Source organism: Carcharhinus amblyrhynchos, chromosome 1, assembly GCF_965287045.1.
Source record: "Carcharhinus amblyrhynchos chromosome 1, sCarAmb.v2.hapA, whole genome shotgun sequence".
Lineage (NCBI taxonomy): Eukaryota > Metazoa > Chordata > Chondrichthyes > Carcharhiniformes > Carcharhinidae > Carcharhinus > Carcharhinus amblyrhynchos.
The window spans coordinates 54,232,494-54,258,060 of record NC_137324.1 but is presented as its reverse complement, the minus strand read 5'-3'; the positions used below and the strand labels follow the sequence as shown (position 1 = coordinate 54,258,060).

General features: G+C 44.7%; 1 protein-coding gene across 1 annotated transcript in view; it reads left to right on the top strand.

Moving 5' to 3' along the window:
• The window catches only part of dcc (DCC netrin 1 receptor), an 844,821-nt gene that overhangs the window by 545,927 nt on the left and 273,327 nt on the right, over window positions 1-25,567 (top strand). Inside the window, exons 10-11 of the mRNA XM_080199927.1 lie at window positions 50-198; window positions 20,003-20,141. Of these exons, the coding sequence (XP_080056053.1) occupies window positions 50-198; window positions 20,003-20,141 (288 nt within the window). The remainder of the gene's footprint in view (window positions 1-49; window positions 199-20,002; window positions 20,142-25,567) is intronic.

Here is a 25,567-nt window from a genome sequence, read left to right as displayed (position 1 = left end):
GTAGTGTTGTTGCTTCATACGTTCACTATTAGTTTTCTATTCTGAACAGTGCAAGTTCCAGGACCGGCGGAAAACTTTAAAGCAGTCGCTGTTTCACCGACTTCCATTGTGGCCTCCTGGGATCCTCCTGCTTATGCAAACAACCCAATCCAAGGCTACAGGCTGTTTTGGATAGAGGTCACTGGCAAGAAAGAACAGGTGCGTTCATGTGACTGCAGTTTCGACCTTCCTTTTGTTGAGTTTCAATTTACATAATCACCTACTGTTCTAGGCACATCAACAATCATTGTCAGCTTTAGTAAAGCTTGGCTTCTTTTGGAGATTCTGATTCCATTAAGTGGTGTCGATCTGGGACTATTCAGGCTACCCTTCATTGCCGCCAAGAACTGCAAGCTTAAACTGCTTACATGTATTGATGGAGGCTTAGTACCAGACCTTTGCCATGCTGCCAACGCAATAGGAGAGTCTGCCAACCAACCCCACTTAACCAGGCAGTCTTTTTAATTCCTTCTTGAATACTTATCAAAGAGTTTTCGGGCTGTGGACTGAAATGCTTTTCAAGTTTAGCCACCCAGTGATAAAATTAAACTCCCAGGAATTGTATAAACAATTATGCTGTAAGGTTTCTCTCATTTCAATTATGTTTACAGTCTCCCAAATTGAGCTGACCAGTCAGTCTGTTGTTTGGGTGAAGGTCACCCCAGTGCATCTCACAAAAGCTTCAACGTAAAAACTGTGGATGAGGTGGGGAAGTGTGGTTGGGTGTGGGAGAACAAAATTGTTTATTGGTCTGGGCCAAATTTTCAATGATTTCCATTTTCCCCTCTCCTGAAGGGTATGGGAATCTAAAACTAAAGTTCATAGGTTTAAGGTGAGAGGGGAGAGATACGAAAGTGCCCAGAAGGACAATTTTTTCACACAGAGAGTGGTGAGTGTCTGGAACAAGCTGTCAGAAGTAGTAGTAGAGGGGGATACAATTTTATCTTTTAAAAAGCATTTAGATAGTTACATGGATACGATGGGTTTAGAGGGATAAGGGCCAAATGTGGGCAATTCGGATTAGCTTAGGGGTTTTTAAAAAAATGGCAGCATGGACAAGTTGGGCTGAAGGGCCTATTTCCATGCTGTAAACCTCTATGACTCTATGAATCCATAGACTCAGACAGACTTATCAATCCAAATAGCAATGGGAAGGTGGAAAAAGTGTGGCAATAAAGAGAAAAACCTTGCCACACTGGGGACACGGCACATCAGCCCCTAACAGATAGCGAAGATTACAGTTGAGGGGGATGGAGTGAGGCATTGTCTACACACAAGGTGAGGTGAGGTATTGTCCACATTGAGGGGAGATGAGGCATTGCCCACAATCCATGATTCAGAAGGGTGGGGGCGGTGAGTCACTGATCATGATGCAGGATGAGGGCTTGTAGTCGGGGAGGCTGATGCACTGGCCACATTCGGGGGTGATTGTGTGGAGCATTGACAGCAAAAAGGAAGCACAGGTAGAGAAATCACAGCTGTGATCCTCGTTACCTTATATGTGAACATACAAATAAATGAATCTGCAGCAGGAGTTGGCAACTTGGCCCTTTGTGTCTGCTCTGCCTTACAATAAAGTAAGAAGTCTCACAACACCAGGTTAAAGTCCAACAGGTTTATTTGGTAGTAAACGCCACCAGCTTTCAGGGTTTGCCCCTTCGTCAGGTGAGTGAGAGTTCTGATCACAAACAGGGCATATAAAGTTTACAGAATACTGATTAAAATGCAAGTCTTTACAGCTAATCAAGTCTTAAAGTTGCAGACAATGTAAGTGGAGATAGCATTAACCATAGGTTAAAGAGATGTGTATTGTTTCCAGACAGTACAGTAAGTGAGATGTTGCAAGCCCAGGCAAGTCATGGGGGTTACAGATAGTGCAACATGAACCCAAGATCCCGGTTGAGACCGTCCTCATGTGTGCGGAACTTGGCTATCAGTCTCTGCTCAGCGACTCTGCACTATCGTATGTTGTGTAGGCCGCATTGGAGAATGCTTACCCGAAGACCTGAGGCTGAATGCCCGTGACTGCTGAAGTGTTTGCCAACAGGAAGGGAACAGTCTTGCCTGATGATTGTTGAGCGGTGTTCATTCATCTATTGTCATAGCATCTGCATGGTCTCCCCGGTGTACCATGCCTCAGGACATTCTTTCCTGCAGCGTATCAGGCAGACAACATTGGCCAAGTTGAGTATGTACTGTGTACCTGGTGGATGGTATTATCACGTGATCCGGCATGTCTTGCAGAGGTTGCTGTGGCAGGGTTGTGTGGTTTCATGGTCACTGTTCTCCTGAAGGCTGGGTAGTTTGCTGTGGACAATGGTCTGTTTGAGGTTGTGCGATTATTTGAAGGCAAGAAGTGGGGGTGTGGGGATGGCCTTGGCAAGATGTTCGTCTTTATCAATGACTTGTTGAAGACTCTGGAGAAGATGTCATAGCTTCTCCGCTCCGGGGAAGTATGGGATGATAAAGGGTACTCTGTCCACCATGTCCCGTGTTTGTCTTCTGAGGAGGTCAGTGCGGTTTTTTCACTGTGGCGTGTCAGAACTGTCGATCGGTGAGTCGAGCGCCATATCCTGTTCTTATGAGGGCATCTTTCAGGATCTGGAGGTGTCTGTTGCGATCCTCCTCATCTGAGCAGATCCTGTGCATACGGAGGGCTTGTCCATAGGGGATGGCTTCTTTAACGTGTTTAGGGTAGAAGCTGGAGAAGTGGAGCATTGTGATGTTATCTGTGAGGTACAGGAGGTGCTGAGGTGACCGTCCTTAATGGAAATGCGTGTGTCCAAGAATGCAACCGATTCTGGAGAATAGTCCATGGTGAGTCTGATGGTGGGATGGAACTTGTTGATGTCATCATATAACTGTTTCAGTGATTGTTCACCATGAGTCCAAAGGAAGAAAATGTCATTGATGTATCTAGTGTATAGCATCAGTTGAAGGCCCTGTACCGTGAAGAAGTCTTGTTCGAGCCTGTGTATGAAGATTGGCATATTGAGGTGTGAATTTGGTCCCCATGGCTGTTCCCTGTGTCTGGATGAAGAACAGGTTGTTGGATGTGAAGGCATTGTGGTCCAGGATGAAGCGGATGAGTTGTAAAATTGCATCTGGAAACTGGCAGTTGTCGGCGTTGAGTACTGAGGCAGTTGCAGCAACGCCATTGTCATGGGGGATGCTTATGTAGAGTGCCGAGACACCCATTGTGATGAGGAGTGCTCCTGGTTCAACTGCTCCATGTGTGCTGAGTTTCCATAGGAAGATCGTAGTGTTGCGACAAAAGCTGGGGTTTCTTTGTACAATGGGTTTCAGGATGCCCACGACGTAGCCAGAGAGGCTCTCGCAAAGGGTCTCATTGCCTGATATAATGGGACGGTCAGGTGTGTTTGCCTTGTGTATCTTTGGGAGGCAGTAGAGATCTCCAACACGGGGAGTGCATGGGACGAGAGCACGGAGGGTGCTCTGAAGGTCCAGATCAAAGGTCTTGATCAGAGTGTTGCGTTGACGGGTGTGTTCTTTGGTCAGATCTGCAGGTAACTGTTTGTAGTGTTCCTCGTTGTTCAGTTGTCAGTACACTTTGCAGTAATCCATTCTGTTCAGTATGACGATAACCCCTCCTTTGTCTGCTGGTTTGACGACAATGTTGCAGTTGGTCTTGAGAGCATGAATGGCATTGTGTTGTGCTTGGGTGATGTTCGGGGCTGTCTTGTGAGTGTGGCTGATGAATCTGGTGTTGACGCACCTCCTGATGGCTTGGGCATACATGTCAAGTTGAGGGCAGCAGCCTTCCAGAGGAGTCCAATTGGACTGTTTCCTCTTCGGTTGCTGCATTGTGGATCTCTCTGTTGGCTGTTCTGGTTCATTGACTGTCTCATTGTGTTCGCTGTTGGCCTCTTGGAGTTTGTGGAAGAACTCCCGCAGCCTCATTCGCCTGATGAATTCCTCTGTATCCGCTGTGCTCCAGATGCTGAAAGATGTCCTCATAAGAACAGGATATGGCACTCGACTCATTGATCGACAGTTCTGAAAAGCCACAGCGAAGAAACAGCACCAACCTCCTCAGGAGACAAACACAGGACATGGTGGACAGAGTACCCTTCATCATCCCATAGTTCCCCGGAGCAGAGAAGCTACGACATCTTCTCCAGAGTCTTCAACATGTCATTGATGAAGATGAACATCTGGCCAAGGCCATCCCCACACCCCCACTTCTTGCCTTCAAACAACCGCACAACTTCAAACAACATTGTCTGCAGCAAACTTCAGGAGAATAGTGACCACAATACCACACAACCCTGCCACAGCAACCTCTGCAAGACATGCCGGATCATTGATATGGAAGCTATCATCTCACATGAGAACACCATCCACCAGGTACACAGAACATTTTCTTGCAACTCGGCCAATGTTGTCTACCTGATACGCTGCAGGAAAGGGTGTCCCGAGGCATGGTACATTGGGGAGATAATGCAGACGCCACAATAACAGATGAATGAACACCGCTCGACAATCACTTGGCAAGACTGTTCCTTTCCTGTTGGCGAACACTTCAGCGGTCACGGGCATTCGGCCTCAGATCTTCAGGTAAGCGTTCTCCAATGTGGCCTTCACGACATACAACAGCGCAGAGTTGCTGAGCAGAGACTGATAGCCAAGCTCTGCACACATAAGGACGGCCTCAATCAGGATCTTTGGTTCATGTCACACTATTTGTAACCCCCATGACTTGCCTGGGCTTGTAAAATCTCTTGTTACTGTCCTGTCTGGAGACAATACACATCTCTTTAACCTATGCTTAATGCTATCTCCACTCACATTGTCTGCACCTTTAAGACTTGATTAGCTGTAAAGACTCACATTCCATTCATTATTCTGTAAACTTTATATGCTCTGTTTGTATCAGGACTTCCGCTCACCTGATGAAGGGGTAAAACCCCAAAAGCTGGTGGCGTTTACTACCAAATAAACCTGTTGGGCTTTAACTTGGTGTTGTGAGACTTCTTACTGTGTTTACCCCAGTCCAACGCCGGCATCTCCACATCATTTCAATAAAGGTACAGAATTGCAGAATTGTTATGGCAGGATAAACAGAAATGCAGAGTATTTTTTAAATTGTTTGAGATTGGAAAGAGTCCAAAGGGTAAACTCATTCATGGGTCACTGAAGCTAACATGCAGGTGCAGGAAGCAATTAGGAAGACAAATGGTGTGTTGGCCTTTACAGCAAGAGAATTTGATTACATGAGTAAAGATGTTTTACTGTAATTACACAGAGCTTTGGTGAGACAGCACCTGAAGTGTGTGTACGGTTTTGGTCTCTTTGCCCAAGAAAGGATATAGACTTACTATTGATGGAGTACAGGTTCACAATGCTGATTCCAGGATGGCAGGATTGTCCTATGAGGAGAGATTGATGAAAACAAGTTTATGCTGCAGAGTTTAAAAGAGTGAGATGTGATCTCATTGAAGGGGCAACACAGTGGCACAGTGGTTAGCACTCTTACTTCACAGTGCCACGGACCTGGGTTCAATTCCAGCCTTAGGTGATTGTGTGGAGTTTGCATCTTCTCCATCGGGTGCTCCAGTTTCCACCCACACACCAAAGATTAAATTGTTAAAATGACCCTAGTGTCAGGGGAATCAGGCAAATACATGGGGTTATGGGGATAGGGCCTGGGTTGGGTTATTGTCAGTACAGGTTCAATGGGCCATTTGATTTGATTTATTATTGTCACATGTATTAGCATACAGTGAAAGTATTGTTTCTTGTGCATTATACAAACAAAGCATACCGTTCAGAGAGAAGGAAAGGAGACCGTGCAGGATGTAGTGTTACAGTCATAGCTAGGGTGTAGAGAAAAGAGTTAGAATAAGATTTTAGAAGTATGGAATGAGAGTAAAAGATAGTATTAGAGAGTATGCTGGGCACAGCTTGCAACAAGTCACTTTGCTCTGGCGCCATCTTGGATTGGATATAATGGCTGCCTTCTGGATTGTGGATGTTCTATGAAACAAACAAAATTCATACAAGGCTTGACAGGATAGAAACAGGAAGGATGTTCCCCTCATTGTCCTGAATCCTTCTTTTGCCACTCTTAGTTTTTATATGCCTTTTGACTTTCTTATTAACTTAATTACTATTTTAGTGCATTTTATTTTTTCCACTATTCGATGCACTTTGGTATTCCTTTCTGACATTATTATCTCCTGGTTCTCACACCCTGAGAGAAACTCAGAGCCATTCTGTTCAGATGCAAACCCTCTGGCCTGTGCAGGTCTCGTCTGCCCTGGAGCCAGTCCCAATACCCCTGGAATTAAAGCCCTCCCTCCTGCGCCATCTTTCCAGGCTCACATTCATTTGTTTTGTCTTTCTATTTTTATGTTCACAAAATGGCAACAGATGGAATCTTGTCTAAACCCAATGTCTTTACACAATTAGCTTACATCATGGTCAATTCAACAATGAAAGCCATTTTTGGTTCCTTCCCATGCTGACAATAACCGCCCCCTCTGCACCGACAACACACACCATGCCTCACCCACCCCCAACCACTGCTGCCAGCCAATGCCTAGCACATTGCAGGAATTAGCAGGTATTGTACCCACTACCATGGAGGAGAGACCATCGAACTGACGCTGGATTTATTTAAACTTATGTTCCAGAGTAGAGGGGATAATTTTTCCAACCAGTGCTAATTTAAGGAAATAATTCCTGTTCAGGAATCTGAATGGAGCAGCTCCCAAACCAGCAAACTGTAACTTCACTGGAGGTGTTGAGAGTACTCCATATGTGTGTGTGTAGAGACAGGACACCCGCTGCATTTCAAGCAAAACTACAATAGCAGGGCAAGCAACAAAAACAGAAAATGCTGGAAAATCTTAGCAGGTCTGACAGCATCTGTGGAGAGAGAATAGGGCCACCGTTTCGAGTCCGGATGACCCTTCGTCAGAGCCGGGCAGGGAATGAGCAGCACTGAGGAAATTTCTGGCCTTTGTTTTCCTGTACCAAACAACTTGACCAACAGTTTCAAAACACAATATTGAATGTCTTTTAAAATAATAAAAATAATTAAGTAACTAGAAATTCAATTTTTTATTCATTCATGGGATGTGCACATCAGTGGCTGGGCCAGCATTTATTTACCATCCTTCATTGCCCTTGGACTGAATGGCTTGCTTGGCCATTTCAGAAGGCAGTTAAGGTCAGCTACGTTGCTGTGGATCTGGAGTCACATGTAGGCCAAACCAAGTAAGGACAGCAGATTTCCTTCCCTGAAGGATTTTAGTGAGCCAGATTTCTTAACTTCGCACAGACAACCAAATTATATAAATTAGTTGTAAATTAAATCACTAAATTAATGAAGAGAGAGTCCCCGGTCACTTTGCCTGAGAACAGTGGGGAGGAAGAGGGGATAAGGGGGTCAGTAATGTTGATCTGAAACACTCCCAGCTTCAAGTCTGCCTTGCCCTTAAGAATCAAAATGGTAAAATAGGGCCTGGAGTGTTTCAGTTCCAACTTTTAGACCAGTTCTTACGTGCACCCATACACAGTCTGCCTGGAAAGATATCAGCGATTCCGAATTGTGCTGGAGAAGCCTGTAGGTGGGACTAAATGCACCCGAAACACTGCAGCTCCAATGAACACCTCCAACCGCGCTTGTGCAGAAAAAAATAGATGGATTGCGGCTCCCCTGCCATATCGCTCACGGGCCAGATAACGCCTCCGCCTGACCCCCACAGACATTGCCCCACCCCCTCAATATTACTGACCCCCTTATCCCCCACCCCCTCTGCCACCCAGATCGATCGCGGGTCCCGCCTCCCCCTTCCCCCTCACTGATCTTAGGCACAGTGGTGAACCCCTCTCACCCCCTCTCCCTCAGTGGCCTCAAGCAGAGAGCCATCAGACCCAACTCCCCACCCCCAGTGATCTCAAGCAGAGCATCATTGGACACTCAGCACTTACCTCCTCACTGACTAGAGCGTCCAAATCAGACTTTTGCGGACCATTTCTGGATGGGCGAATGCTGTGGTAAAGGGGGAAGTGCCGGTAAGATTGGGCATGTAGCCCATTAGGTAAATTTTAAGCCCGTTTTGGGCGCGGTCCCCTTCACAGCCATTTTTGGGCCTTGGTAAAGGGGGAACTGATGCGGAGGCAGGCGTGGATTGCGCTACTCACCTCACTCCCGACTTTACCAAGTTTTCACACTTGAAAATGGGCGCAGCTTCGTGGTAAAATCGGGCCTTGTGTTGCAGCCCAATGATCTTCCTTCCTTGATCTTAATTTTCTGAAATAAGGCATGGAGAGTTTGCCTTCCTACCTCTCCCAGGGACTGAATTGAAGTGATAATGCTATATTTCTTTACTGATTGGAATGTACCGCCCAAGTCATTTGGATACCTTAGACCTCCCTTATCAATGGACCCCGTGAATAAAATGATTGGCATAGCTTGCCACAGAAAGTGAGTCGATACCAAGCTTTTGAGTACAGCAGACACAATCCCTCCAATAAGAGGAATGTTTACCCATCATATCCTCCCATGGGTTTATGAATGGGTAAATATTCAAGAATCGTCCAGATCAGATGGTTGGAATTTCCACCATGACTTGTGCTCAGTTATCTGTCTACAGTCACAACAGCACTATGGAGCATCTGGTAAAATTACATGTGTCTATCTCGACCTTCTCTTATTGCTCCCAGTCGCAAATAATGGACCATAACTTCATAGAATCATAGAAACCCTACAGTACAGAAAGAGGCCATTCGGCGTTGAGTCTGCACCGACCACAATTCCAGTCAGGCCCTACCCCCATATCCCGACACTTCCTTGGAATGGTAATCAGTGTCGATTGTCACTCCATACCCAATTGCTTATGTGAAATTTTTTCCTGATGCTGTACTGTACCTACGGTAGCACAGTGGTTAGCACTGTTGCTTCACAGCTCCAAGGACCTGGGTTTGATTCCCGGCTCGGGTCACTGTTTGTGTGGAGTTTGCACATTCTCCTCGTGTCTGCGTGGTTTCCTCCGCGTGCTCCAGTTTCCTCCCACAGTTCAAAGATGTGTAGGTGGGACTATTACTTACATGGTGAAAAACTGCAGCATGCGATGGTGCAGAGGGACCTCGGGGTCCTTGTGCATGAGTCGCAAAAACCCAGCCTGTAGGTGCAGCAGGTGGTCAGGAAGGCAAATGGGATGCTGGCCTTCATAGCGAGGGGGATTGAATATAAAAGTAGGGAGGTCTTGCTGCAGCTGTGTAAGGCACTGGTGAGGCCGCAGCTGGAGTACTGTGTGCAGTTTTGGTCGCCGCACTTACGCAAGGATATTTTGGCCTTGGAGGGAGTGCAGAGGAGGTTTACTAGGCTGATTCCGGAGTTGAGGGGGTTGAACTATGAGGAGAGGCTGAATAAACTAGGCTTGTACTCGTTAGAGTTTAGAAGAATGAGGGGAGATCTCATTGAGACATATAAGATGATGAATGGGATGGATAGGATAGAGGTGGAGAGGCTCTTCCCGCTCAGAAAGGACAGTAGGACTGGAGGTCACAGCCACAGGATAAAGGGGGGGTGGTTTAGAACGGAGTTGAGGAGGAACTTCTTCACTCAAAGGGTGGTGAATCTCTGGAATTCTCTGCCCGTTGAAGTGGTGGAGGCTGCCTTGCTCAATATATCTAAGGCGCGGGTTGATAGGTTTTTGATAGGCAAGGGGATTAAGGGTTATGGGGAGAGGGCGGGAATGTGGAACTGAGCCACGACAGATCAGCCATGATCTTATTGAATGGCGGGGCAGGCTCGAGGGGCTAGATGGCCTACTCCTGCTCCTATTTCTTATGTTCTTATGGGTTAGGTTGATTGGCCATGCTAAAATTGCCCTTTAGTGTCCTGAGATGCTTAGGTTAGAGGGATTAGTGGGTAAAATATGTGGGGGTAGGGCCTGGGTGGGATTGTGGTCGGTGCAGACTCGCTGGGCTGAAGGGCCTCTTTCTGTACTGTAGGATTCTATGATAAACCAGGTTTGGAAATCAGGGAGTTTGGGAGGGATTAGATCTCTGGAGTTGAGTGCGGTGGGTGTGTTGGGGGGGGTCAAATTAGGTTTTGGGGGGAGTAGTGTCAAGTATGAGAGGAGTTGGATTGGGTTGGATATGAGAGTGGGTGGGATCAGGCTCTAAATGGAAGGGGTCAGGTTGCACGCATGTGGGATATGGAGTCAGTTTGAGCTTGTGGTTTGGGGGCTGGAGGGAGTGAGATTCCAATGTAGGTTTGGGGAATAGCATGGGTGATTGGGGGTTGGGGAATACTGGGGAAGGAATGGTTAGTCAGGGGTCGGCAGACGCAGTTGGGGGACACTCTTGGGGGTTCTGAGTTGTGGAGGTTGTTCCATAGGGTTTGGTCTGCGTCCATGCAATAGAAACCCAGGAGTTAGAAGAGGTTTTAATTCTTCTAACTTTTCTGGGGATCTGTTGATGCTACACAGTCGGAACTATCCGAAGTTTATGATTTAAACCACATTCATTTTCGGGTGGTCCCCAGCACAAGGCCAATGCCATGAGGAAGCTAGGACCTCTGGGCAATTGCTGTGTAAACCTTTACCTTTGAAGGCCTGCAGAAATAATGTTGGGCAGCTTGGAAGTTACAAATATGTAAATATAAGTGGAAAAAAGATCACTGATTTCTGAAGTGATTTCGGCAGCTGAAGGGCCAAAGTACTTCTTGTGACTGAATGGATATTCCTCCACATAATTATAAGCATCTGCCATAGGCATTCCATGTCATGCTTGCAGTGTTGTAGCCAGAAGGGAGATATTAGGAAAATAGAAATCTGACAGCTCACACTTAGAACATAGGTGCAATTTAGAATCTAATGTAATAAGATATAATCCAGGCAGGATATTACAAGGAACCTCCAGCTAACAGTGAACAATACCAAAAGTGTTATTGGCATATTAATTACCAGATAGCCATTGTAAACAGATAATGCAAAGATTAACTGTAACTCTGGGTTACCAAAGCCCATTAACAGAAATGATTGTAATTATAAAAATGTGGGCGGCAGTGTGTGCTGACAACTATTTATCAAGGTAACACAAAAGCTCAGCACTAGGCCATTTAAATTATCTTTCAAACCAAATGAATGTTTCCTAAATCTTCTCTGCTTTCTTCTTTAACAACTTTGCTCTAACTGAGATCAATTAACTCATCACAGACTATGGATTTTCCTAGGATAAGAGAATTGTCTAATGATGAGAGACTGACTAAATTGGGGCTATGTTCTTTGGAGATTAGAGGAATGATCTCATTGATGCATTCAGAATTACGAAGGAAGATAGGTACCGAGGTTCTCCTCTCAGGCTGGGGAATCCAGAACAAAGGAGCACTGGAAAGATGTGCTGATTAGGTACATTGGCCATGCTAATTTCTCCCTCAGTGTACCCAAACAGGCACCAGAGTGTGGTGACTGGGGGATTTTCATTGCAGTGTTAATGTAAGCCTGGTTGTGACTAATAAGTAAACTTTAACTTTTTTTAACTTTTCACAGTCTCAGGATAAGGGGCCAATCATTTAGGGCTGAGATTAGGAGAAATTTCTTCACTCAAAAGTATGGCCCCCACACAAATTATGCTCATGAATGTAAGGAAAATGATTACTTTATTTTGAAAACAAAATGGAGAATGGACAAGCCACTTCGAAACAAAATGGAGTTGAGAGGTCAGACAAAAGCAGAGATGTACTGTTGAGTCTTTATGAGGCTCTGGTCAGACCACATTTGGAAAATTGTGAGCAGTTTTGGGTCCTGCATCTTAGGAAGGTTGTGCTGGCCTTGGAGAAGGTCCAGAGGAGGTTCATGAGAATGATCCTGGGGATGAAGCGTTTGATGTAAGAGGAGTGTTTGAGGTCTCTGGATCTGGACTTGATGGAATTTAGAAGGATGAAGAGGGATCTCATTGAAACTTCCAGAATACTGAAAGGCCTGAATAGAGTTGGCATGGAGAGGTGTTTCCCTTAGTAGGAGAGACTAGGATTCGAGGGCACAGCACCAGAGTAAATGGATGACCCTTTAGAACCGAGATGAGGAAGAATTTCTTCAGCCAGAGCATGGCGAATCTATAGAATTCATTGCCACAGAAGGCTGTGCAGGCCAGATCATTGAGTGTATATAAAACAGAGATAGATAGGTCCTTGATTTTTAAGGGGATCGAAAGTTATGGAGAAAAGGCAGGAGAATGGGGTTGAGAAACTTATCAGCCATGACTGAATGGCAGAACAGACTCGATAGGCCAAATTGCCTTATTCTGCTCTAATATCTTATTGTCTTACAACCACCTTTCTTGTCTGCCAATGTATATAAGATTGTATAAGGTTGGAAGTTAAGCCAGTTTGTTTGGACTGGATATTGAAATGTAAATACATTTTGGGACGTTTCACTGAGGAGAAATTAAAATACAACAATCAGGTTGTGATATGGAACATTTATTAACATATATTTTGAGATCAACCTCAGGCATTCAGGGAAGGAGACCCTGAGCTTCAAGCCAGCCAAAGGAAGTACTTTGCATAGAGTCAACCAGCAAAGCAAAGAATTGGGGCTAGCTTCACCTATCAATTTAATGAACCAAACCAAATCTTCACCAACAGAGTTTGACTGGAGTGAAGACAGAAACCTACTGCTACAAGCAGTAAGCCACTGTGGTTATGTCATCAGAAACTCACACCTCCATTTCTTTAATGAATCAGAAGGGGCTGCCCAGGCTTGTAATGTTTCAAGCTTTAATTTTGAAACTTTGACTTTGAAATAATCATATAGAATAATGGCTGGGACTTTCCAGCTGTTCTTTCCCATGAGATCTTCCAGTCCTAGTGATGGTGCACGCCCATTGTGGGTTTCCCGGTGGCGAGGGTATACTTAATGGGAAACACCATTGACAATGGCGCATTCAGAAGGTCCCAACACTGGTCAATGTGGGGCTACCCCCTGCCATCGCAAAACATATGATCGGTTGAACATTAAATCCTGCTCAGTGACTGTATGTGTGTGTGTGTGTGTGTGTGTGTGTGTGTGTGTGTGTGTGTGTGTGTGTGTGTGCTTATGTGAGTGGTGCAGTGGGTGATGTTGGGAATCCACTGGCTGTTGAGAAGTAAATATTTAATTTATGAGAAGACCTGCCTTTTGTCTGTGCTTGGGAGCCACAGCACTCAATGGGTTAAAACACTTTTTTCTCCAAAACACATCTTGTTTCCAGTCGGCTGAGAGATGGAAAGGGGAGAACCATCTCTCCTCTGTCCTTAAAAAAAAGTTTGCAAATTTTTGGAATTCCCAACACCAGAGGTTGTGGATGCTTCATTGTTGAATATATTTAAAGTTCTGATTTATAATCTCTCAGGAAATCAAGGGATATGGAGAGAAGGTAGGAAAATAGAGTTGAACCCCAAGGTTGGCCATATTGAATGATGGAGTAAGACCGAGGAGCCAAACAATATATGCCCGCTTCAATGGCCAACCTTGGGCTTCAAGTCTATTTCTTATGTTTTCCTTATGCACCTGATGTGGATAATAATCTGGTGCAGCTATTAACATTTCTGTTACTCTTTATTGCTAGCTGCTAGACTACCTTTCAAATAATATACAGAGAAGTCAATATTCCATACTCTATTCCTTTGGCAGCAAGAAACCAATCTACATCAATGCTTTTTGTGTAGTATAAATACATTTGTTCATTAAACACATGGAATGTGAAACAGAACACCAGGTCATTTTTTAAAACTTAGGGTGAGATTTCGTGAGCCCGAATGATACAGGCACAAATCCCGTTGTGGCTGCTAGGCTTTGCAAGAGGGCCATAATAGGACTTACACTGGCGAGATCTCAGTTTGAGATCTTTCTCACCTCCCGCTGGTGATGTAATCAGGTTCACATCCAGAAAGAGCATGAACCTAATTTGCATGAATTTAAATTCATTTAAGTGCAATTGCATGGCTTTATGGTGATACATCTAGCCTCATGGAATACTCCCCTCCCCTACTCAGGGTGGTGTGACATCTTGTCAGCGCAATTCATTTTTGTGATAATGAGAACCAGTTGAGATAACCACACCAAGGGCCCGATTTTACCATTTTCATTCTAACTGTTGAATCTGGGTGCAACTCAGATCCAACTTGGAAATCTGCTTTCTGGCGTCCCTGTACGCACTTAGCTTGAAAAAGAATTGAGGGTCTGAATCGCATTGTGGGCAGGACTTAGAGCATCTGAAATAATCGGAGCTCTGAACTGTGCATGCACAGTTAGAAAAAAAATTGAAAATCACGCTACTCTCACATCGCTCTCAGACTGCAGAAAGCAGGTAAAGTGGCCAGGAGTGATGGCCCCCACAGACATCACCCCATCCCTACAAGATAACTTTCCTCCTCATCCACCCACCATCAACTGTACAGGGTACACCATTGCAACTGTACAGGGTACTGCAACTGTACAGGGTACTGGTGAGGCCGCAGCTGGAGTACTGTGTGCAGTTTTGGTCGCCGCACTTGCGCAAGGATGTTTTGGCCTTGGAGGGAGTGCAGAGGGGGTTCACTAGGCTGATACCAGAGATGAGGGGGTTAAACTATGAAGAGAGACTAAATAGGCTGGGTCTGTACTCATTGGAGTTTAGAAGGATGAGGGGGGGATCTTATAGAGACGTATAAGATAATGAAAGGGATGGATAGGGTAGAGGTAGAGAGATTCTTCCCGCTTAGAAAGGATAGCAGAACTAGAGGGCACAGCCTCAAGATAACGGGGGGGCAGTTTAGATCGGAGTTGAAGAGGAACTTCTTCACTCAAAGGGTGGTGAATCTCTGGAATTCTCTGCCCGTTGAAGTGGTGGAGGCTACCTCTCTAAATATATTTAAGTCACGGGTGGATAGGTTTTTGACAGACGTGGGAACTAAGGGTTATGGGGAGAGAGCGGGAAGGTGGAACTGATCCACTCCAGATCAGCCATGATCTTATTGAATGGCGGGGCAGGCTCGAAGGGCTAGATGGCCTACTCCTGCTCCTATTTCTTATGTTCTTATGTATCACCACCCCCACTACCCAGACCAATCATGACCCTCTGTCCCCTTTTCACCCCACCAATTGCCTGCAGAGTGGCAGCGGACTACCCCGCCTCTGCCCCCCACCTGCCCCACCAGAGATCCGTCTGGTGTCCAACCCCACCTCCCCCACCTCCAGTGAGCGATCGCCCCTCCCCGCCCCATCAGAGATCCATCTAGCCTCCCCCCAACCCCCCTAACCACCAATGAGCAATCGGGCTTCCTTCCCACCCATCCCCCCCCAGAGATCCATCTGCAGCACACGTTCTCCACCGCCCCCACCAACCAACCATCAGAGATCCACCTGGCCTCCCTCCCAGTATATTTCACATACTCACAGTTGCGCACTGTGACAGTTTCACTAATTGTGCAGGTGCACTATTATAGCTGTGGAATTCCCTTCTCTCTGCTGCCTGTACTTGCAAAATCCACCGCGGTACATATCCAGGCCTTTATTGAAGTTGTGTAATAAAACATACAGGTGGGTGTACAAATAACCGTTGCTTGATTCAACAACCTTTGCAATGTGTTTAGCAACAGCCAACTTGCAGTAAATTCGAACAGCTGCATTTCCAAGTTTGGAAGATAATTTGGGAACTGGTAATAAAATAATTTCTACTTCTTCTGAAATTGCTGGTATAGGGGAAAGAATCAACATTCATGTGAGATATAATCTAAGCAGCATTTATAACAGGAATGGTCAGAATTAGAAATGTGATCGGATAGAATTAATCCCCCTTGCCACCCCCCATTCTCCCCACCCAGCAACCAATGGTCTGCCCTCCTCCCTCACTCCCCTGCCCCCACCCTCCCAGACAACGATCAGGCCTCCTTGCTCCTTCCTCCCTCCTCCCCCTCCCCCCGCTAGAGATACAGCTGACCCACATCCTCCTCGCTCGCCACCACGCCCCCCCCCCCCCATCAGAGAATGATCTGGCCCACTTCCCTCCCTACCCCCACTAGACAACAAGCTGCCCTCCTCCCTTCCATCCTCCACTCACGCACCTGCCCCCCCCCCACCCCCCGCCCTACCAGACGACGATCTGGCCTCCATCCTCCCTTACCTCCATCCACTAGATATACACCTGACCTGTCTCCCACCCTCCCCCGCTCCAAAAAATGATCAGGCCTCCTTCTCCTGCCCTCCCTTACCAGAGAATAACCTGGCCCACCTTCCTACCCCGCTACCACTGATCTCAGTTAGAGAGCAGTTGGAAGCTCTGAGCATACCTCTTCAGCAGCTGGAGCACCTGAAACAGGCCTTTGCCAAGCAGGTCTGTTTCACGAGGACTCTAAATACATAAATGTGATGGTAAAGGGGGAAATGCTGATAAAGTTGGGCGGGCAGTTTATTAATTCAATGTAAATGCATGTAAATGCATTTAAATCGCTGTTGCGCCTGGACACGAGTCAGATCGTGGCATTTTCGGGCCTTGGTAAAGTGGGCATCTGGGCAGACACGGGCACGGATCACATTAATGGCCTCACGCCCAATTTTACCATGACGCAATGGTAAAATCGGGCCCCAAGAGTGCAGAGATGCCTGGAGGCCCTGAGGGTTGGAACCAAGGCTATGGTTTGTCCCCAGCACCCTTGCACTGGGCCCTAGCAGTAGAGGGCACTTTCAGGGGACAGTGAAGTAAACAATGCCGGGGGCTTCTCCTCATTTAGGGTGGTTTCCTTATGTGTGGTGGAGGAAAGAGGGGTGCATGTCGATACTTCCATGATGGGGAAGGTTACCCAGAAGCTTGCAAGGTGATGGTGGAGTATGGTGAGGAGTCCTCCATGTCTATGTGGGGTGGGAGGAAGTCCATTGTTTCCACAGATCAGGCCACCCTGATCTCTGTGTAGCCAACCTTTCCAGCTTTATCAGGCCATTCCTCGCCTGAATGACAGTACAAACCATGACCCCTGCCCACCCCCCCCCCCCCCCCCCGCCCCCAAATTCTTCTTGACAGAGGCTGGAATTCTCTAGTCTCACATGTCCCACTTCCGCTGTCAGCGAGAGTGGAGAATTTGGCACTCATCTGAATCTCCGTTCTCAGCAGCGAGACCGCATAATTGCAGCCACAGGTGAGGTCGCGGAACTCTGACCAGAGTGTCAGAAGATCTGGTGAGATAACCTAACTGTGTTTCTGAGGAGAAACATGCTTGTTTTCAGTCAGAACCTAACACTTCACCATTTTTTCCAAAATTCCAAAATCCCTAATCTTTCAAGATATGTGAGTGTCATTGGCTAGGCCGATATTTATTGCCCAATCCCGTTTGACCTTGAGAAGCTGGTGGTGAGCTGCCTCCTTGAACCCCTACACTGCATGTGGTGCAGATGCAGCCACAGTGCTGTTAGAGTGGGAGTTCCAGGAAGTTGATTCCATTACAGTGGCCCCCAAGAAATTGATAGTTAGGGATTTGGCAGTGATCCATATTGGTGTTTATGTTCCACATGAGCCTCCTCCAAAACTTACCTTCTCAAAACGTATCATCATAACCTTTTGCTGTTTTCCTTTCATGAGGTTGTCTAATTTCCCATTAGATACATCTCCGCCTCAGCTGCTCTTTGTTGTAATAAATTACTTCTAAGCACTCTCTAGGTCATAATGTCAGAGGGATTTTCCGGCTGCACTTGGCCCAAGACCAGAAAATCCCACCTGAGGTCAATGGATCATTCCATGATCCACGTCCTGCCTGCTACGATTCCCATGGCAGGAAGGTCGGGAAAATTCCACACATAGAGTCATAGAGGTTTACAGCATGGAAACAGGTCCTTTGGCCCAACTTGTCCATGCTGCCCTTTCTTTTCTAAAACCCCTAAGCTAATCCCAATTGCCTGCATTTGGCCCATATCCCTCTATATCCATCATACCCATCTAACTATCTAAATATTTTTTAAAAGACAAAATTGTACCTGCCTGTACTTCTACCTCTGGCAGCTTGTTCCAGACACTCACCACGCTCTGTGTGAAAAAATTGCTCCTCTGGACACTTTTGCATCCCTCCCCTCTCATCTTAACCCTATGCACTCTAGTTTTAGACTCCCCTACATTTGGCAAAAGATATTAACTATCTAGCTGATCTAGATGATCTGTGCCCAGCATGTGATTTGCCTGCACTTGGCCCATATCCCTCTAAACCTTTCCCATCCGTGTACTTGTCCAAACGTATTTTAAAAGTTGTAATTGTATCCACCTTGACCACCTCTTCTGGCAACTCATTCCATGTACGTACCAGCCTCTGTGAAAAAATTTCCCTTCAAGTCCCTTTTACATCTTTCCCCTCTCACCTTAAACCTATGTCTTCTAGTTTTGGATGGCCCAGCCTAGGAAAAAGACCTTGGCTATTCACTTTATCTTTGCCCCTCATGATTTTATAAGCCACTATAAGGTCACCCTTCATCCTCCTACGCTCCAGGGAAAAAAGTCATACTCTATCTAATTCTCCTTACAATCAAGCCTCCAGTCAGATAACATTCTTGTAAATCTTTTTGTTAATGGTTTCCATTAAATTCCTGATTAGATTTATTAATGACCTTACATTTCTTTCAGGAAGGCAAATATTTAATTCTTCAATTTCAAACATGGCCTACTTTTTGAGGGCTTGGTGGATGTCATAATCATAGTCATACAGAGCAGAAAAGGCCCTTCAGCCCATCAAATATGCACCAACAATAATTACCACTAAAGGCGCCCTAATTCCATTTTCCTACACTTGTTACAATCCATGAATGTTACAATATTTCAAGGGCTCTGCCAAGTATTTGTATAAGCTCACTATAGTCCCATTATCTTGGGTGGGGGCTAAGGTTTCACTCCAGCTCTTCCTAGCCCCAGTAGGCAGTTTAATAGAAGTTTTAGAAACTCTTATTTGTTTGACCACCTTCTTTCTGTCTATGGGGGATACACAGTGGCATAGTGGTTAGCATTTCTTCCTCACAGAGCCAGGGACTTGAGATCGATTCCCGGCTTGGGTCGCTGTCTATGTGGAGTTGGCATGTTCTCCCCGTGTCTACGTGGGTTTCCTCCAGGTGCTGTGGTTTCCTCCCACAGTCTGAAAGACATGCTGGTTAGGTGCATTGTCCATGCTAAGTTCTCCCCCAGTGTACCCAAACAGGTGCCGGAGTGTGGCAATTAGGGGATTTTCACAATAGCTTTATTGCAGTGTTAGCGTGAGCCTATTTCTGACTAATAAATAAACTTTAAACTTTACTTTTTTAAAAGGGAATAGTTTTAAAATGTTTGCAGTTCAAGGCAGCATTTCAGACCAAAGGGAATCATCATTGTATTGTTGTCCAGTAACAGACAGAAGAAAATCAATTTATTTCAATCATAGAAGAGTCCAAAAGTCCTGTCTGTTCAAGGGGATCACTCCTGAGGAAACAGGGGATTCACAATAATAGGTGATTTGAGATCTCAAAAGAAAAAGAATAAAGGCCTCATGTTGTTTGTGGTCTTTAGTGGTAGTTTTTGACCATAAGCACAATGACTTGACTAGCGACTCAATGGTCACGATATTTACTCAGTGCTGTAGAGAATTGGAATAAGTATAGGATTGATTTCCAGACTCAAAACTCAGATGTAAGAATTTTCTGGACATCCAGCTGAAACTCATTTATCTCTTCTGCTCTTGTCACCTTTACTGATATGCTGCACCCTAGGCACCAAGTGAAGAACTGTGACTCTATGACCTCTATGACTCTAAGTCTCCCAATAAACTCAATAATGTGCTCTGAGGAAAGACAGGCTCAGCCTCTTCATCATTTTAAAAAGGATGCCATTTGGGAAATCTACTAGTGCAACAGTATGCCAGTGACCATATTTGGCTAGGTGTTAAGAGTTGTTGTAATGACTCTGAGTAAAATGCATTTGTTGTCCATTTGATAATGAGTTGTGTTGTTTCACCCCGTTTCAGAGTGTTGATGTGGATCATATAACGTATAAACTGGAAGGACTAAAGAAATTCACCAAGTATAGTTTGCGAGTTTTGGCTTTCAACAGACATGGAGCAGGCGTCTCCACCCAGGATGTGCTGGTCACCACACTGTCTGATGGTAAGCACAATAAATAGTTCACTATTTTACAAGCTGTATTTTTGGGAACATTTTCTACTCCATTGATCTATTTCCTGATTTATATCATTTTCTCATTCACACTTTTAGAGCTAGTGCTGTACTGAATAACTCTTCCTCTTGGGTGCTGAATTTAAAGCTGGGCATGTTCACCTTTAAGCCCCAAAGTTGTCATCTTTTCACCCATATACAAATGGAATGCTTTCTCAGCAATCCCTCTGACACCAATGAACAGGAGATGCAAGCAAACTAATTAAGATAATTTTATTTTACTGCTTTGCCTAAATGTTTTCTGTGAGACCATCCATAATACCATGACATGCCATGTTACATTAATCTGATTAAGTCCAGCTCACTTATTTTTGAACCTGTTCAAAATGTTTTTCAAGTCGCCATTTATGTTCAGAGATAAAATGAAAAGAATTGAAAGCTGAGAATCCAAAGTAAATATGAAACATGCTGGAAATCCACTGTGGGGCAAATATCTGGAAAGACCAGTTAACATTAATAGGTCAGGACCTTCATTGGAACAGGTACATAGGACGTAGAACAGTACAGCACAGGAGCAGGCCCTTTGGCCCACAATGTTGTGTCGAACATGACGCTAAATTAAACTGACACCTTCTGCTTGCCGTTGGTCCATATCCCTCTATTCCTTGCATATTCACGTGCTTATCTAAAAGCTCCTTAAACGCCCCCATCATATCTGCCTGTACTGCCACCCCCTGGCAATGTTTTCCAGACACCTACCACTCTCTGTGCAAAAAAACTTGCCCCTCACATCTTCTTTGAACTTTCCCGCTCTCAACTTAAGTGCATACCCCCTCCTGTTAGACACTTCAACTCTGGGAAGAAGATTCTGACTGTCAATCCTATCTCTGCTTCTCATAATTTTTTAGACTACTATCAGGTCTCCCCCCAGCCTCCGCCACTCCAGAGAAAACAAGCCTAGTTTGTCCAGCTTCTTTTTATAGCTTATACCCTCTAATCCAGGCAGCATCCTGATAATCCTCTTCTGCACCCTCTCCAAAGTCTCCACATCTTTCCTGTAATGTGGCAACCAGAATTGAACACAATATTCTAAGTGCAGCCTAACCAAAGCAGCAACATGACATCCTGACTCATGTACTCAATGCCCCAATCAATAAAGGCAAGCATGCCATATGCCTTCTTCACCACCCTATCTATTTGTGTGGCCACTTTCAGGGAGTGATGGACTTGAACCCCAAGATTCCCATGTATGGCCAAGATGGCAAAATATATTTTAAAGGAATGGCAGAGACCACTCCAAGAAAACAAAATGAGGGATGAACAACAGATAGTGATCAAGGAGTGCATTTTTGTCTTCAATTCCTCAGGTTGTGATATAAAAAGGCTGATTGACTATTGCAGAACCCACTTCATTGAAACCAATAGGTTAAAAATTAGGTTGTTTCTATCAGGGACGGGCAGACTGCTCTCCAGACTGCTGCCCAGGCAATGCACACAAAAATCCATCTCCAAGATTTATTTGATCCCTTTTATTAAAGGCCAAGTGATGGGTTTAATTATTTATTAAGAATTGATGCATTTCTTTCAAAGTTTTCTATGAGCATCTGAACAGTGAAAGGTTAGTAAAAGGAGGATTGGGTGCCAATTAGGGGCCAAAATGAGGATTTTCACCTTGGTGGCAGAGGACATGGCTGAGATACTAATTCAATCCTTCACAACTGTCTTTACCAGGAAGAAGATGCTTCCAAAGCCATGGTGAAAGAGGAGTTGAGGAACTGAATGGGTTAGAAATTCATGGAAGTATTTGAAAGGTTAGCTGGCCTTAATGTTGACAAGTTAGCAGGACTGGATTTGAGAATCGTGAAGGAATTTATTCTGCTCAGTAAGCAGCTAGGATCTGGAATATATTGTGGTGGACGTAGAACGTTGTGGCTTTCAAAGGGGAAGTTAATAATTACCTGAATAGGAAATATTTACAGTCCCATGGGGAAAAGATGGAAGTGTGGGATTAGGTGAGTTGCCTCCTTCTGTGCCCTACCCATTCTATGATTCAATGATTCCACCTGCATTAATCATATGGCTTTGTGATTTACAAACAGAGAGCTTATTGAGCATATTAAACTTCAGATTTTTCTTGTGTGTAGACCACCATCATAAACCAATTTTGGATTTGATCCTTATTTAGTTCACCCATTAGATAAATATCATATACAATCAAACCACGCAGCTGTGTGCTCAATAATCTTCTGGTATACACACCCTGTAGAACCGCAAACATATCTAAAATTCAATTCAGAGATTCATTATTTATATTCTGAAGTACAGATGTTCCAACAGTTATTAAAACTTGACATCTGGAGCATCTTCACTGACGTGAGGTAGGCAGGGATGCGAGCACATGATTAGTTTACTTTGCAGTCTTAAAATCAGTGGGGATTTTGGGAAGTCATTGAGCCAGAGAAAGTTTAAGTCTTAAGAAGCAGCCTCTGGGGTTTTCAAAGCTTTTGAATATTGATTAACAAGCCACTAAGTCTCTTGCTAGACATGCAGGGAAAAGCATTGCTCACAGCATACTTAACCCTTTGCATTCAGCTTACAAGTTGATCTTTCTTCTCAAACAAAAACAGAAATTGCTGGAAAAACTCAGCAGGTCTGACAACATCTGCAGTGAGAGAATAGAGCCAATGCTTCGAGTCTAGGTGGCCCTTCACCAGAGCCCTTTTCCAGCAACCGCGCTATTTTACTGTAAGCTATCTCCTGTTGAAATATCCTCGGTTGTTCCTGGTTTTGGAAAGGATTTTTTTCCATGGTTGGTCCAGGGACAACATTAAAAGACCTTTGTTTAAAAAAGTTAAATGTTCTCTCATTCAATGACAGGGTTTGTGATCCGGATTTAACAACTGAACATGCTGGAAAAACCTCAGCAGATCTGCAGCACCTGTGGTGACAGAAAACAGAGTTATTGTTTTGAATCCAATGTGACTCTTCCTTTTTTCCAGTGTGACTCTCTTCTTCAATTCTGAAGAAGTCATATTGGACCTGACTCTGTTTCTCTCTCCACAGATGCCGCTGGACCTGCTGAGTTTCTCCAGTGTTTTCTGTTTTTATTTCAGATTTCTAGCATCTACAGTATTTTGCTTTTACTTTGAGATCTCGATGCCATCAACCACATTGCCCAGTTGTTTCATTATCAGGCATTCAGAGACTCCTCTGAAGTATGTGTAAAAAAGCAGCTTATAGCCAAGACCTCTCAATTTGGACTTACTCAATCCCAAGTCCAGCATGTGCTAAATTTATTTATTTAATGATTAGTGCCACAAATAGGCTTACATTAACACTGCAATTAAGTTACTGTGAAAATCCCCTAGTCGCCACACTTTGGTGGCTGTTCCGGTACATTGAGGGAGAATTTAGCATGGCCAATGCACCTAACCTGCACGTCTTTCGGACTGTGGGAGGAAACAGGAGCACCCAGAGGAAACCCATGCAGACACGGGCAGAACATGCAGACTCCACACAGATAGTGATCCAAACCGGGAATTGAACCTGGGCCCCTGATGTTGAGAAACAACAGTGCTAACTAATGTGTCACCATGCCGCCCTGATGGCTTTTTCTTTAGTTCTTTCATCTGTGATTTCTTTCCTGCTCCCAGCCATTGTGAATGCACTGAGTGCTTGCTGAGCAAGGGCTCACAGGAGCTGTGCTGTGCCATTCTCAGCCTTCCTGCTGAAAGAGGATTGGAAATGAGTGATGCTGAAAAGGAAGAGAGGAAAGGAACGGTATAAAGACAAAAAGAATGACTCATAGGGCTTTAAACAAAGACAGCACTGCTTTCTTAACCCATGATGAATGCTTCTCTTAATGCATTTAATTCAGTTTCATCTGTCACAGGTCAGGGATTCCCACCCTCCTTTATAATCTGATTGCAAAGCTACTTGATTTTATATATTGTCTCCTTCCATTATCCTGGATGTCGCACTTTCTGAATGAGTTAGATGGCTCTTATTCTTTTCCCAATCTAATTAATATCCCACTGCACTTTAATAAAATGATGTAGCATAATTTATTCTGTCTTCAGCAGCCTTGGATAATTTACAATCTATCCACCATTTTCTTACCATTATTCCTGCACAAATCTCCCATTAACAATAATGTTTTAAGAAAGATGGATAGCTTGGAATCAGTATAGGAACAGTACCTCGATAATGTGTGACATACACTGAAGATGTTGAACTAGACATGATTCACTTTTTATGTGGCCATTAACGTACTAGGTGTTTTTATGTAGCTGCTTTTCAGTTCCTCTCCCACCCTCCAGTCCTTTGTGTCCCCTTCACTGTGGCTTTCTGTCTATCTTTTCCTTTTTGACATAGTGGTTGCACACTTTCACACCTTCCAACTCTATATGGCTCACATGCTCACTAAATGAATTGGTAGCGCACAGGTAAGAGACAAATTGATATCCGGAGCTTGGAAAAGAGCAAATGATCTCACCTGCCTGAATTTACTCTCTTTTTCTGAACAGACAGAAAGGGAATCCACCTGAGCCTATAAAGTCCTTTTTTTAAGCATGCAGATTAGGGTCCAATAAGGCCATTGGGTCACAAATACTATCTTACCTTTATCCTGAGTGAGGTGTTAAGCATGGCCCACTACAATCTTGATTGTTTATGCGTTACCGGTTGGCCAGACCCTACAGCTATCTGCTACACATTTCCTTATATGGACAAAGGAAAATAATGGATCCATTTGGGATGATTGGCAAACTGAATTTGTAACCAGGACAAAAAATGCAGTGGTATAATCAGACAAAGTGAGCATGGATTGACAAAAGTGAAATCATGCTTGATGAATCTATTGGAATTTTTTGAGGATGTAACTAGTAGAGTTGATTGAAGAGAACCAGTGGATTGATTAATTTAGACTTTCAAAAGGCTTTTGAAAAAATCTCACACAACAGACCAATATGTAAAGTTAAAGATGGAAGAAAGCTGGTTAGCAAAGGAAACAAAGAGTTGGCATGAATCTTCTGGTCGGCAGTCAGTGACTAGTAGGGTTCCACAAGGATCTGTGTGAGGGCCCCAACTGTTCACATAATACATTAATGATTTGGAAGAGGGAACTGAATGTATTATCTCCAAATTTGCAGATGATACAAAGTTGCATGGGAGGGTGAGCTGGGAGGAGGGTGCAGAGGTGCTTCAGTGTGATTTGGACAGGCTGAGTGTTTGGACATGTGCATGGCAAATTTTACAACAATCTGAGGTCCCTATCTGCTTCAAGAAGATGACCATCATTCCAGTACCTAAAAAAAACCAAGGAGCGTGCTTTAATGACTGTCAGCCGGTGGTTCTGACATCCATCATTTTGATGTGCTTCGAAAGGCTAGACACGGCACAAATTAATTCCAGCCTCC